Source organism: Canis lupus, chromosome 17 (genome assembly GCF_003254725.2).
Source record: "Canis lupus dingo isolate Sandy chromosome 17, ASM325472v2, whole genome shotgun sequence".
In the NCBI taxonomy this organism is placed as follows: domain Eukaryota; kingdom Metazoa; phylum Chordata; class Mammalia; order Carnivora; family Canidae; genus Canis; species Canis lupus.
The window spans coordinates 34,822,964-34,836,850 of NC_064259.1; the positions used below are offsets into that span (position 1 = coordinate 34,822,964).

At 54.7% G+C, this 13,887-nt stretch overlaps 1 protein-coding gene across 2 annotated transcripts in view; it reads right to left on the minus strand.

Moving 5' to 3' along the window:
* The window catches only part of KCNIP3 (potassium voltage-gated channel interacting protein 3), an 82,958-nt gene that overhangs the window by 17,299 nt on the left and 51,772 nt on the right, over window positions 1-13,887 (minus strand). Inside the window, exon 1 of one of the 2 annotated variants that reach the window (XM_025454004.3) lies at window positions 8,421-8,571. The exons of the other annotated variant lie outside the window; for it this stretch is intronic. Coding sequence (XP_025309789.1) covers window positions 8,421-8,523 — 103 coding nt within the window. The 5' untranslated portion in view covers window positions 8,524-8,571. Of the gene's footprint in view, window positions 1-8,420; window positions 8,572-13,887 lie in introns of those variants that run through there. 2 annotated transcript variants of the gene reach the window in all.

The following is a 13,887-nucleotide window of genomic DNA, read 5'->3' on the forward strand; positions in this document are numbered from 1 at the left end:
CATCCCAGGACCCCAGGACCATGACCTGAGCAGAAGGCAGATGCCTAACTGACTGAGCCACCCAGGTCCAACGGTAACTTTTCAGCATGCTAGGGCGCATGCATAACTGGTACAAGCAGGCACAGTGGGGAAGTATTTGTATTTTCATTCTAATGCTGCACACATCTGCATACCCTATGGTGAGGTAACCCTCCCCTAGACAGAGTGCTAGAGAAACAATGCCCAGGAGACTTGCAGAAGAGCCACCACCCCAACACTCTACAATCACAGTAGCTTGAATCAACTTGCTCGCTGATAATAAAGCAGATAAATAGACTGTGGGCCATCCACTGGATGAAATGTCCTATAGCAGTGAGTGAACCATAACACACAGCAATATGGATGCGTCCTAGAAACGGATTGTTGGATGAAAAACCAGTCCTAGGAGACCAGTGTGATTCCGTTTGTTGCAAAATTCAAATCCAAGAATAACCAAATAATTTGTAGGGAGGGATAGTAAGAAATAAAATTATACATAAGAACAAAAATCCAGTAACCACAGGTGCAAATCTGGCTAGTGGTAATCTCTGTGGGGTGGGAGGGGAGAAACTCAGAGAGAGGCAGGCTGGTGGGGTCCTAGTTCTGGGGGTGGGGAAGGTAGCTCATTAGTGTTTATTATTCTTTTTAATATATGTATCAAATGTATATTTGAATTTGTTAGAAGTTAACTAAAATGTTTAAAAGTAATTAGAGGGGCGCCTGAGTGGCTCAGTCAGTTGAGTGTCAGGCTCTTGATTTAGGCTCAGGTGGTGATCTCAGGATTGTGAGATCAAGCCCTGTGTGGGGCACTGCACTCAGAATGGAGTATGCTTGGGATCCCTGGGTGGCGCAGCGGTTTGGCGCCTGCCTTTGGCCCAGGGCGCGATCCTGGAGACCCGGGATTGAATCCCACATCAGGCTCCCGGTGCATGGAGCCTGCTTCTCTTCTCCCTCTGCCTATGTCTCTGCCTCTCTCTCTCTCTCTCTCTCTGTGACTATCATAAAAAAAAAAAAAAAAAAAAAAGAATGGAGTATGCTTGAGGTCCTCTCCCTCTGCGCTCCTCCCCCACTTGAGCTCATTCTCTCTCTAATAAATAAATAAAAATTAAAAAAAATAATAATAATAATTTTTTTAAGTACCCAGAGCAAGAGAAAATGAGAGAGAGAGAGAATATACCTCTGGTCTGGACAAAATAGGACATTTGGAAGATAAGAAAAAAGACAGCAATCCCAAAAGAAATGGCTGAAGGATATACATGGGCAAGTTAGAGATGAGCAAACTGAAAAAGGTGATAGGTACACAAAGAGGTGTTCAAAATAATTAGCATGAAAAACACATCTGAGAACAACAAGGGAAAAAAAGGTAACATTTATTAAATCTACAAAATCTGAAAGCTTCTTTAAAAGTCAAGTCTCCTTTGGGGAATGTGGGCTAACTTTGCCCGCAGCTCCAGACTCACTCGCCTGCTTGCCATCTGCACTTGGATGTCTAGGTGGTTCTCAAATGGAGCATTTCCAAACTGAGCTCCTGATCTTCCTCCCAGAACCTGTTCCACCCACAGCCTTCCCCAGCTCAGGGGACGGCAACTCCATCCTGTCGGGAGCTTAGGCCAAAACTCTGGGCGCAGACCTTCCTCCCAGCGCTCAACCCACACGTGTGGCCAGCCAGCTCTAACTCTCAATATGCACCTCACCTCTAGACCTTCTGCTACTTCCACCGGCCCCACGCTGGTCCAGCTCTTCTGGCGTGTTGCTCTGTTTCTGCCCTGGGTCCCCTAGGTCTAGTTTGCAAATAGTGCTGAAGGAAGCTGCTGAAAACATGTCCTGTGCATTCCTCTGTTCAACAGCCTCCCCAAGCTCTGACCAATAACCTGGGTGGCTCAGTGGTTAAGCACCTGCCTTCGGCTCAGGTCATGATCCTGGGGTCCCGGGATCCAGTCCTGCATCGGGCTCCCGGCAGGGAGCCTGCTTCTCCTTCTGCCTATGTCTCTGCCTCTCTCTGGGTCTCTCATGAATAAATAAATAAAATCTTAAAAAAAAAACCCCAACAGTAAATAGCCAATAAACGCACGCTACCCCCAGGCCCCTTCCCCGCCCAGCTCTGACCTCATCTTTCATGTCTCTGCCTGTGCTCCCTCTGCTCCAGCCATTCTGGCCCCTTGCACCCCTCTAGCCCACCACACTCCCTCTGCAGGGCCCCCAGTTGCTATCCTCTCTCACTCAACTGCTTTTCCCTCAGAACCCACACCTCCTTCGTCTGTTCAAATGTTACCTCCTCTGAGGTGCCACCCCCCACCATGCCTATCTCTCTCTCATCTCTGTTCTACTTTTCTTCATTTGGCTATGATTCCCCGCCAGATGCATACTTCTATGTTTACGGGTGCTATGGACTGAGTTGTATCTCCCCAAAATTCGTATGTTGAAGCCTTAAGCCAATGTGACTATATTTGGAGATACAGCTTGGGAGGTAATTATGGTAAGATGAAGTCCTAGGGGGCGGCACTCATCCAATAGGATTGGTGGTCTTACAAGAAGAAGAAGGGAGATCTCACCCCCTTACCTCCACCCCAACTCCCACTTTCTTTTCACCCCCTCTACACACATATGTACCAAGGAACTGGAACTGTCTGGAACTGTCTTAGGTACAGGGGACCTGGCTTCTTCATCTTGACTCCCACAGCGTCTGGCCCAATGCCAGGCACCCCATGTGCTCTCAGGGGACACTGGAGACCTCTCCTGGCTCATCCACAAGAGAAATCCCAGGCTTATCCCCCTGCTTTGTTTCAGCAGAGATGCAGCCAGACCTCTTAGGACCTGCCAGGGGTGTCACATCACCCTCTGCAATTACAGGGGGGTCTGGTGATTAATGGATCTAAACAAGCATTTTCTACAGCTTTCCTACAAACCCCTGAGGAGCTGTACTTGGCCAGATTGGGAAGTTAGCCTGCTTCTCCTGTCTCCCTTTCACCTCTCCCTGGGCTCAGCCTTCCTCTCGCCCTTCCAGAGGCTTGTCCTGGACACTATTTACCCCCCATCACTGATAACCAGGGGCTCAGCAACAAAGATTTAACCTCTCCATCAAACAAAGGAGTTAAAGGAGTGAAAGCATGAGGCTTTTAAAACTTTGTACTTAAAAAATTGTTGTTGTTATTGTTGGCGTTCTAAAGCAGAATGTCTCCAAGTTATACAACAACCTGACAAATCACAAACTGGGCTCTCCTCCCAGGGAGCTGAAGTTCCAGTCCTTGATTCTGACCCCACGCCACATGGCCCCTTCTGGGCAGGACGCACCTGTAGGGATTTGGAAAAGGTGGCTCCAAATCAAAGATGCACCAGGTACTGGGTGAGAGGCATTTTTTTTTTTGCCTCCTGAGTGCATGAGCCTGGTGAAGCCCCCTGGGCTGCCTTCACCTTTGCCAGGCTCCCCTGGAAGCAGCTATAAGACCTTCTCTTGCACCTTCTTGCTTGCCAGCCAGCACCCATCCCAGTTCCCCATTGCAGCAAAACTCTTTCACAGTGCTGTCCACACTGGCTGGCTCCAATCCCTCCTACCTGGCTGGCAGATGTCAGCCCTGATAGCCCCTGCTGGTCAGGTGACCCCTAGACCTGGAGGTCCCCCCGAGGAGCCCCAGGGACCACTGCAGGGCAAGATTCCCCTTCCAATGCTAGCAGTACCTCTTCTGTCAGTGGTACTGGGCTTCTATTTAAGACTCTGTCCGAGATTCCATGGCTAAGGGGCTATGAAACCACTAGATACACCACAGCTGAGGCACTCAGGGGGGCAGGGAAGGGGCTTTGCTCAAGTCCCCCATCCTACAGCAGCATCAGGCTCAGGCTCAGCTCCAGACCACCTCCCTGCCCCGCAGAAGCCACCCACCTGGAGCCCGCCTCTCCCTTTCCCTTTCCCAGGGCCCAGCCCGGGAGTCTCCGGCCATCCAGTTGGGAGGACCTCACAGAGCACATAAGGAAGTCCGCCTATCACGACGAAGGACCTGTCAAGTGCATCCGCCTTTCCCACTAACTTCTAGTACATGGTAGTGATGTATGACACTGGGGGGAACTGGAGCCAGGGCATTTTTGGCAAGAAGTAACAAGAGGTAATACTTATAAAGTGCTTACACTGTGCTGGGCATTGCTTTATGAGTTTGCACACAGCCACACACTTAGGCTCAATGAGGGACACTTTGGATTTGTACCCAGGCAGCTGTCTCCACTCTGGGTTGCTGACACACGTGCTGTTAAGAGGCTGGGACGTGTCTATGGCTCCTCGGTGGTGTGGAGTTAGAGAGGCATCCAGGACGGGTGTGCCGGAGTTTGTAAAAGTCCTGGCTCTGCCACTCCCTGGCTGGGTAACCTCAGTTTAGTGACTTAGCCTCCCCGAGCCTCAGCTTCCTCATCTCTAGAATGGGCCTGCTGTTGAGGACAAGATTACAATACACCCCAGGAGAGAACTCACTAGACGTGGGCTGCTGCCACTGCCATCAGCATCAGATCTGGAAACTGCCTAGAGGCCACCTAGGCCAAGGGACTTGCAGATTATAGAGCATGGGAGACCCTGCCAAGAGAAAGGGCAGCCAGGATATGTAGTATCCGCAGGCCTCAGCAAAGGCAGAAGAGGGTGCTGGATGGAGAAGATGAGCAAGAGAAAGAGCAGGAGTAACTGCCACCCCCTTGGGCCTTGCTTGGAGCCTGGAGTCAGCTGCGGACCGTGCAGGTTCCCAGGCCACCTGTGCCTGCCAGGGCTCTGCAGGCAGCTGTGCACAGAGGGCCACTGCAGAGGGCTGGTGGGTCGGGCTGGCCACGCATACCTCCACCTGGGCACCCCCCATTCTCCTCTTCACGCTTCTGTCTCTTCACCCACCTACACACCCACTGTCACAATTCCACCTCCCTGTCCCCACCCCCAGCCAGAGGGTCCTCCCCTCAGAGGGCATCTGCCCAGGGGTATCCTAAGGGGAGGGCCAAGACTCTGCATTACTTGTGCTCCTGATGGGGTCTCATACAGCCTGGCACACAAAGGGTGCCCAGAGAATGTATGCTGGTGATGGCATATAATTTACACCTACTCAATACCCGCTGTTTACCAGGGAGTGATAGGCACACTCTAGGGTCACAAGTGTATACACACAAGTCACTGACCCCCTCAGAAAGCCCAGGTGGGGTGAGGATGTGGACACAGAAAATCTCAGAAGAGCATCACCTAACACAAGCCACAGGGGCAGGGAGCCAGGAGGGTCAGGGATTGTTCCCAGGCGAGATGGTACCTCCCCTCCAACACCCCATTACAGATGAGCAAACAGAGCTCAGGTAAGAAAAGTGACTTGTCTAAGTTAATGACAGCATGTCAGTGAGTAAGTCAGGGCTGAGAAGCAGCTGTCCTAGCTCCTGGCCACCTAGCTCCCAGTGCTCCTTCCAGAACAAGGTTTCTCAACCTCCCTATTGACATTGGGGCCTAATCGTTCTTTCTTGTAGGGGCCATCCTGTTCATTGTGGGATGTTTAGCAGCATTGCTGGCCTCTACCTGCTAGATGCCCATAGTACACTCTCCCCAATTGTGATCATCAAAAATGTCTTCAGATGTTACCAAATTTCCACTGGAGAGCAAAATTGCCCTCAGTTGAGAGCTACTCGTCTAGAACTTAGGAAATGTGAACTGAGATAAGAGGCAGTGACCAAAGTCAAGCCTTGGGCACAAATGTAGACAAAAAGGTCTGGTGTCAGGGCTTGCAGACAAGCACCAAGGGTTATCAGCCCCGAGTCACTTTGTACCTGTATGCCCCACCCACCCTGTGAGTCCCTTAGACTTGAGTTCAGCTTTTAAGTTGTGCAGTGCTTTAGTTCACCACACCCCTGTGAAGCAGATAGTGGAACATATTCTTTTGTCCTCATTCTACAGATAAGGAAATTAAGGCTTAAGAATGTTTAATGCACCAAAGTCACTTGGTAAGCTAGTGGCCAAACCAGGCTGGAACTGCCCCACGGAGTCACCCAGAAGCAGACAGAGGGCCTTTCAGCCTCTGCATGTACTTCTAGAAGGCTGCATGCCTAGAACCCAGATCCATTAGTTCCTAACAATCCCAGGGGCATCATAACCCTGGCGGCTCACAGATGGGAACTACGGAGGCTCCGGGAGGACAGGAGACACACGACTGAATCCACGCATGCCTGCGGGGAGCCGGGCACCAGCTCTCTTCCCTCAGTACCAGCTCCCAACCAGGCTGGGGCCGCAAGGCCTGGGCTCCCTCAGACACTGACCCTCAGACGCTGCCTGGCCAATGGGCCTGCCAGGCACTTACTTAAAGGACACCACTTCCCATCAACACGGAACACTGGAACTTATAACTCCCTCCCTCTGATGCAGGAGAGGAGGCCCATTTGAGTGAGAGAATGTTTTCGATCATGAATCAGTCCTGTCACTACGAGTAATCACTCCATTTTTAATCACTCATGATGTCAATGGTTCACAAAGTTTGTGCTCTTATACGCCAAGAATGGTGCTATAAGTCTGCCACACAGCCCACTTTACAGGTAATGAAATTGAGGCTCAGAAAGGTGAAGGGAGCTTATCCAGCCAGCATGTGTGAGTGACAGGATCCCAGCTAAGACCTGGCTGACACTGAAGCTCTACGCTCCTCCCACTACATCAAGACATCAGAACTCCAAGGGGGCCCAAGTGGGCAACTGCACCAGCAAAGAGAAACTCAGTAGAGCCCCAAGTGGGTTTTTTAGCAGGTTGAATCCAGCATCTGTAGTCTTGTGCATACCAGCCAAGTATTTTCTTTCTTTGTAAAGAAATCCCCTTTCCTTAGAAATCACAACAGCACATTTCATAGGCCCAGCCCTGTGAGGGAACTGCCTCACTCAGGAAGGTTTTGCAGTACCAAGTAGAATGAGGCCATGAGTGCTCTCAGCCCCTTGGTGGCCCGAGAGGGGCCAGGAAATGGGGAAGATCCATTAGGGGCCATGGCTTCCCTGGGTACCAACCACTCCTCACACCCATCACAGACTTCACATGGGCAAAGGAGAGGGGTTACAGGACAGACTAGTGCCCTATGGGAGGCATAGGTCCTCAGTGGCACAGTAGTGCAGGATGCTTATCCCTCTACCTCATCCCGAGCAAATTCCCTGTACTGGATTCCCCAGTCAGGGTCAGCATCCAGACAAGCACAGGCCTCGCTTGGGCAATTTTCCTCTCCAAGTAAAATTTAAAGCTTACAGTGGCACCTCTCAGAACCACCGTGAATATGTCTCTTCTCTCTGGGAAGGAGAACTCATCCAGAAGAGGTGTGATGGAGCCTGATGGCTTCTTAGGGGCACACAGTCATGGACGTCAGGTAAAGAGTCTGCTTTAGGTTCCAAAGGCAAAATGGAGGAAGGGCCTTGCTTCCAGGCCCTGTGCCCCTTCCCGTCCTTGGTAGCCCTTGGCAGGGGTTTGGGGCACATCCTCAGGTTGGAGGGGCTGCCAGGCAGTTCAGAGGCAAGGACACGTTCTTCCCTCCTCTCCTGCCTAGACCTCTGGGTTTCAGTCCCAGGAGCAGGAGCCTGGCAAGGTCAGCAGAGTGCTGAGGCAGGCAGGAAGCCCATCCTCCCCTGAGAGGACAGCAAGGGAGCATAGGGAACAGGCACAGGACAGGCCTGCCCGTCTGCACGGTACAGAGGTAGGGGCTGCAACTGCCTCCGGGGAACTGGGTAGAGGGGGAGTTCCATCCCAGTGGGCAAGGTCCCCTTCAGAATGGGTGTGCCCTAGAGGGGCTCCTCCTCCTAACCTGCTCAGAAGTCTTAGGGAGGTATCCAAGGTTGGGAAGCAGCTCCCAGGGTGCCTCTCAGGGGTCCCAGGGAGGCTGTCCACTGTCTGACTTAAGAGCAGGTCTGTCTCCTCAGTTAATATTTTATTGGGACAGAAATGTGGCGCCTGAGGATTTGGTTACTGATCCCGTGGGCCTGAGCCTTGCCCAGGGATGCGGGTGGAAGCGAAAGGGGCAGTCCCATGATGTGGCTGAGGTCTCTTATCACTTGCCACCATCTTCACCCTGGGATGAAGATCCTTCCAGTCATCCTCACCCTGAGCCACCTCCCGCCAACGGGAGGCCCACGCTGGCTATGCTCACCCGGGGCGGCCAGGGCCCGCAGGCCTAGGGTGGCTCAGGGTGTCACCAGGCATCTAGCTCACGCCCACCCCAAGCGCCGCAGCTCCGGCCCCTCTGGAGCTCCTGGGAGCCCCTGGGAGCCCCTGGCCTCCGTCCGCTTAGTCCTGGACCAGCCCTCGGGAGTCCGAGGGGACGGCGGCCAAGGCGGCGGTGCAGGGCCGCCGGGGCAGACCCGCGGACCCGTGCCCCGGAGCGCGACTGCGGCTCCCTCCCTGCGCACCGGGGCCCGGCGGAGCGCGCGGGGCCACGCGTTACCTTCCATGGACATGGGCTCCAGGATGCCGAACTGCTTGAGGACGGCGATGAACAGCAGCACCACCACGGCCATGGCGCACAGCTCCATGCCCTGGATGCCCATGGCGACCCGAGCTCCTGCGGCCGGGCCGTGCCCCTCGCCCGCGCGAGCCTCGGGAGGCGCCGGGGCCGGTGCAGCCCGCCCGGCCTCTGGGGGAGGCCGCGGCTCACATCCCCCGGCAGGCGGGGCTGCGGGTGTGGACGGGGCCGCGGCCCCGCGGAGGGCGGCGGCGGACTGGGCAGGCCGGGAGGCGGACGCGGCGGCGGCAGAGCCCGAGCGCAACTTTCCGAGTCAGCCGGCAAACTTCGAGGCGCGGCGGCGGCGGCGCGGAGCGCAGCTCGGGCGGCCGACGCGGGCCAGAGACGCCTCCATGGCCGGCGCGGGCGCCGCGCCTCTTTCGCCCCCTCTCCAGCCCCGCGGGCGCGGGGGCGCGGGGGCGCGGCGGCGGCGGGGGTCCCGGGCGCTCCGGCCGCCCCAGCCTCCATCGCGGCTCCCGGCGCGCTCATTGGCCTAGGCGCGGCGACCACCCGAGGAGGCGTCCCCTGCGGCCCCCCCGCGCCAGCCCGGGAAGGGGCGGAGGGAGGTGGCCCCGCCCCGCGCCGCCCAGCCCCCCGACCGCGCCTGGCGCTCCGCCACGCCACCCGGCCCGCCCCCGGGAGGCCGCGCGGCCGGCGGTTACCTCCACCTACCGGAGCAGGGCGGAGTGGCTGGGGAGGGGGCCGGGGACCAGACAGGAGGGGAGCCGCAGCACCGCTCAGCCGCGAGGAGTCGGGGCTGCAGACTCCGGGCTGAGGGGTGCGGAGCCCCCCCCCCCCCGCGCATCGCCCCGCCCGCCAGCGCGGAGCCGGCCTTGGGGATCGGGGAAACCCTCTCGCCCCGGGCTGCTTCCCGCACCGCCAGCTCTCCGCTCGAGACTGAACTTGGCCCTGGTCTGGCCCCCGATGCAAATGAAAAAAGTTGGTACCCAAAGTTATCCAGTTCCGGAAACGCACGTGCGCGCCAGGCTTTTGGAGAAGTGTGGGCTTTGGCATTAGACACTACGGAACCGAGTTCCACCCCTGATTCTGCAGCATGACCTTGGTCGAGTCACGGACTTGCAGACTCCTCCTCCACACGGAGGGGCTGGTGCATGCCCGCCTCTCCGGCTGTAGGAAAGAGCTAAAGGGATGCCAGGTGCAACGCGCGGGCAGTGCCCAGCAGCGCCAACTCGTTTGTGGACGGGGGCGCTGGGGCGGAGAGGAGGGAGAAAGCCAAGTGAGAGGAGTGGGCGTGGCAGGGCGGAGCCCGGGAACCCTCCCAAGTCCGCGAACTCGCGGACCCGAGGCAGGAGCCGCGGCTCTCTGCTGCCCTCCGGCGGGCACGGCTCTCAGCAGGCGTCCCCGCCCGCGCCCGGGGCGTAGAGGGCGGGAAGCAGGGGCTGCCTGGAGCGCCAAGTTCTCCAGTTCTCCCGCTCCCGCTGCCTTCGTGGAGGGGAAATCCAGCCCCGCTCCACGCCTGCTTGGACCTAGGGCCCGAGCACTAGTAGCTTCCATCATGAGCCTCCGCTGCCCACTCGGTCATTCGTTCAACAAATGCTGAATGTGTTCTGTGCCCCAGGCACAGAGCTTGGTGCCCCGGCGGGGGGGGGAGCCGGAGCGTGCGGCCAAGGGTCCCTCCGGAGCTGGCATACAGGAACCAAGCCTTTATGTTTACTTGTAATCCTTAAGGGCCGCCCCGGTGGACTTTCTCTTGCCCACTTTCCAGTTAAGGAAACCAAGACCTAGAGGGTGGACTAGGGAAGGGGCGCAGCTGCAGCCCAGGTCTCCTGGGTTCCAGAGCAGTCGCGGCCCAGCATACCGCACGGTTTCCAGTGGAAGAGGAGGGGAGAGAGGCTGCTGGGTTTCTTCTGGCCTGTGTGGTTCCACCTCAGTATTTAACACACCTGGTTAAAAGTCTGAGTTATTGGAGATATTTTTAAAGAACTGTAAATGCACGGCTTTCAATTGCATTTAAGTGGGCATGTGGTGAGCCTCCACTGACCAAAGCAAGAGTTCTAAGCAGAGACGCCAATGATCGCCAGAGAGCATGGCTCTGTGGCAGCACATGAGTTGCTAAAGTGTGTTAAGTCTAGAAAGGCTCAAACCCCTCCTGTACTCTAATTTACACACTTTACCAGCTGAGTGAAGTCTAGCCTGTAGGTCCCAGCTAGTTGCCACTAATCCTCAATCAATGGTCTGGTTAAAAGTACATTAACCTCTCTAAGCCAGTTTCCTAAAATGGGGATGACAAGCCAGCCTCTCCAGGGAGGGGCTTGTAAAGGATCAAGTGAGACAAGGGCTGGCCTGTGTCACAGGCTCTGATGGCTCCTTAGGACGTGTTCTTGGAGCGGGGTATGTACAGGGTACCAGATGTGAGATAGATAGGGGGATAGAGAAGTGGGCAAGCAAAGGAAGCCATATGGAGGGTCTTCCTGAGGCTGGTCCACCCCTCCTTCCCTGCCTCAGTTTCCCCTGGTGCTCCTGAGCATCTTCCCTGGGAAAGCTTCAATGACTGCTCATAAACACTGAGCTATAAATGAGACATTGATCCCCTGGCTATGCGGTGTAAAATATTAACGATGCCTAAGTGGATACCAGGGATGAGAGCAGAATGTCCGCTCGGCATTAGCAGCCTGGGCCATGGGCCTAATGGATGGGAAGCTGACTCCCCCGCTCACTCACTAGCTTGGCGCATGCCAGTTCTAGGGCCAACCAGGTCCACTGAGGCTGGGCTGATGGCCCCATCACACTCTCCACTTCCACAGGACCTGGGCAGAGAAGCTGGCAACAAGCCCCTAGACCCCATACATCCTCCCCACACCGATGAAGCACCAGGCCAGGCCAGGCCTTTCCCACCTGCCCCCTCCCTAATATCCCCCAAGTGCCTCCCTGTGGCAGGGGGCATTCTGGGTGTTGACAGGGCTCCCCGCCAGCTCCCTGCCTTAGGGGAGGGGCACATCCAGAGAAATCTCCACAGCGCGGGGTGCTGAGGACTGCCTTAGGAGTGGGCAAAGATGAGGGGCGATGTGGAGAGAGCCACTCGCTCCACCCCAGGTGATAGTAGAAGGCTGGAGAGTCCTGAGCTCTCACTTGAAGACCTCAGGATGTCTGGGAGGCTCTGGGAGGCCCTGGTGTCCTGGCCCAGTTTAGAAAGTTTTTAGACCTCCAGCTGTTTGGGGAAGGCTGGGGCACACCCCAAACCTAGCCTTGCACCCCACACCTGACGTCATGGTCTTCCTATGCCTAGAATATTGATACTACTCCAGTTCCACCTCCAGGAAGCCTCCCCAGCTTATGCCAGCCCTGCATCAACCCCCTTCTCCTCAGAACCGCCATGGCCTCCGCTGCCTGGGCCATGCCATTCTGCATTGTGTTTTGGCTGTCTGCCCAGACATCTTCCATGTCATCTCGTGCTTCTCATCTCTCACCACACTGCACTGTCAGCTTCTGTGGGGTGGCACCCTGTCAGATTGACCAACATTAGTTGGGTGCCCCAGCCTACTAACCATCCAGCTGCCCAAGGATGTCAAAAGATCTTTTGACTTTTAAAGGAGAGACTGGACCACACATACTGTTTGAGGGACCCATGCCCAGCAAACAGCTCAGCAAGTTCTCTTCTCAGCTCCTGCAGAGAACAAGCCACCCTTGGTTCTAGAGCATTCTAGTGGACAGAATAGTCATTATTCAATTTATCTCTCCTTCTCATATTCATAGGAACCAGACAAGAATGTCCATGAGTAGAGTTCCTCATCCCAAAGAAATGCCTCTAGGACTCTTCCCCTTGGATGTCCCAAGGCCCCTCAAATGCAATGCATTCGAAGCTAAACTATCAACCTTCCCTAAACCTGCCCCTCCTTCACACTCCTTGTCTTAGCTGCTCAGGCCCAAACCCTGGGTTAGCCTGGAATCTTCCTGGCCCACTCCTGCCCAGTCTACCAACAAACCCTGGCACTGTGCCTCTTGCTCATTCCTCTTGGCTCCACTGTCACCAGGTAGCTGCAGCTGCCATAGCTCACCAGCTAGGAGCCAGGACAATGAGATACCTCTATGACTGGCCCTGGGAAAGCAGGAGAGAGACACTCTTTTTTACTGTGGCAGCTGAATGGCCACCCTGGCACCATGTGGGGCCAGCAGGCTGGAGAATGAAGTTATTTCTTGAGAAAGCAGAACAAAATATGAATGGCCCCAGCCCAGTTGACAATGTTATATGCCTTGACCCAGCTGTGCCTAATGGCTATATATCTTTCAGTTACATGAGCCAGTAAGTCTCCCTATTGTTGCTTACCCCAATGTGAGGTGGGCTGCTGTTCCTTGCAACCAAAGGGTCTTGATTGATGCAACCCCCATTACTCATAGAACAAAGACCAAATCCTTAATATGACCTATAAGAGAAGCTGACATTTACTAAGAGTTCACTATGTACCAGGCAGTGCAATACCATTTATCTTCATTTTTCGCAGCTCCCAGTAAGGCAGGGACTTGACAAGAAGAAGAAATTGAAGCACAGAGTGGCTAATTCTTTGCTTAAGGGCACACAGTTTATACTACACAGTATCAGGATTTGAACTCAAATATTCTAGCTCCATAGCCTGCAATTTTAATTCAATCCTGCCTTGCCCCTCTAGACCAGTGTGGTCCTCCTTTCCCTTGTTCACATGACCCCAGCCACACCTGCAGCTACCTGAATAGACCCAAGGCTCCAGATCTCTGCACATGCTCTTCCCTGAGACCTGAAGGCTCTTCTTCCTGTTCCTCCTCTTCCTTTTCACCCAGCTAATTAGTGCCTACTTGTCCTTTGGGTCCCAGCTTAAATGTCACTTCTGCGGAGTGTCTTCCCTGACCTGTTTGCCTTTATTAGTCTCTGCTAGTCCCCTTCCCTCTTTGCAGGTCTCAAAATGTGAGTTTAGCTATTTACTTATGTGTTCATTTATTTGCTTCTGTTCTCCCACCAGACTGTAAATTTTCTGAAGGTATAAGTAGCACCTGCCTCAACATATTTATAGATAACTAATGGGATGACAGACGATGCTTTTCCTCCAATTATTTCAGCAGAGGCTGTCTTGGTATCACTAACAAGAGCACCAGACTGGGAGCCCAAGAGAACCAGGGCCACATCCCTAGTTCTAACCCTAACCAGCAGAGTTAGCCAAGGCACACCACCTCTCTGAGCTTCCCTTTCCTTCTTATAATGTGGGTTCGCTTGGTGACATTTACCTGCCTGTCAAACAATGAGCTGTGAGAATCAACAAGCCAATGGATGTGAAAGCAACCCAAGACAAGCATGAGGGACTCTGTTCCTATAGATGCCCACTTCCTCAGAGCCAGAAACGCCTTGGAGGGGACACCATAGGAGTCAGCCTTACCCACAACCAGCTCCCCTCATGACACAAGATGGATGCCTAGTTCTAGA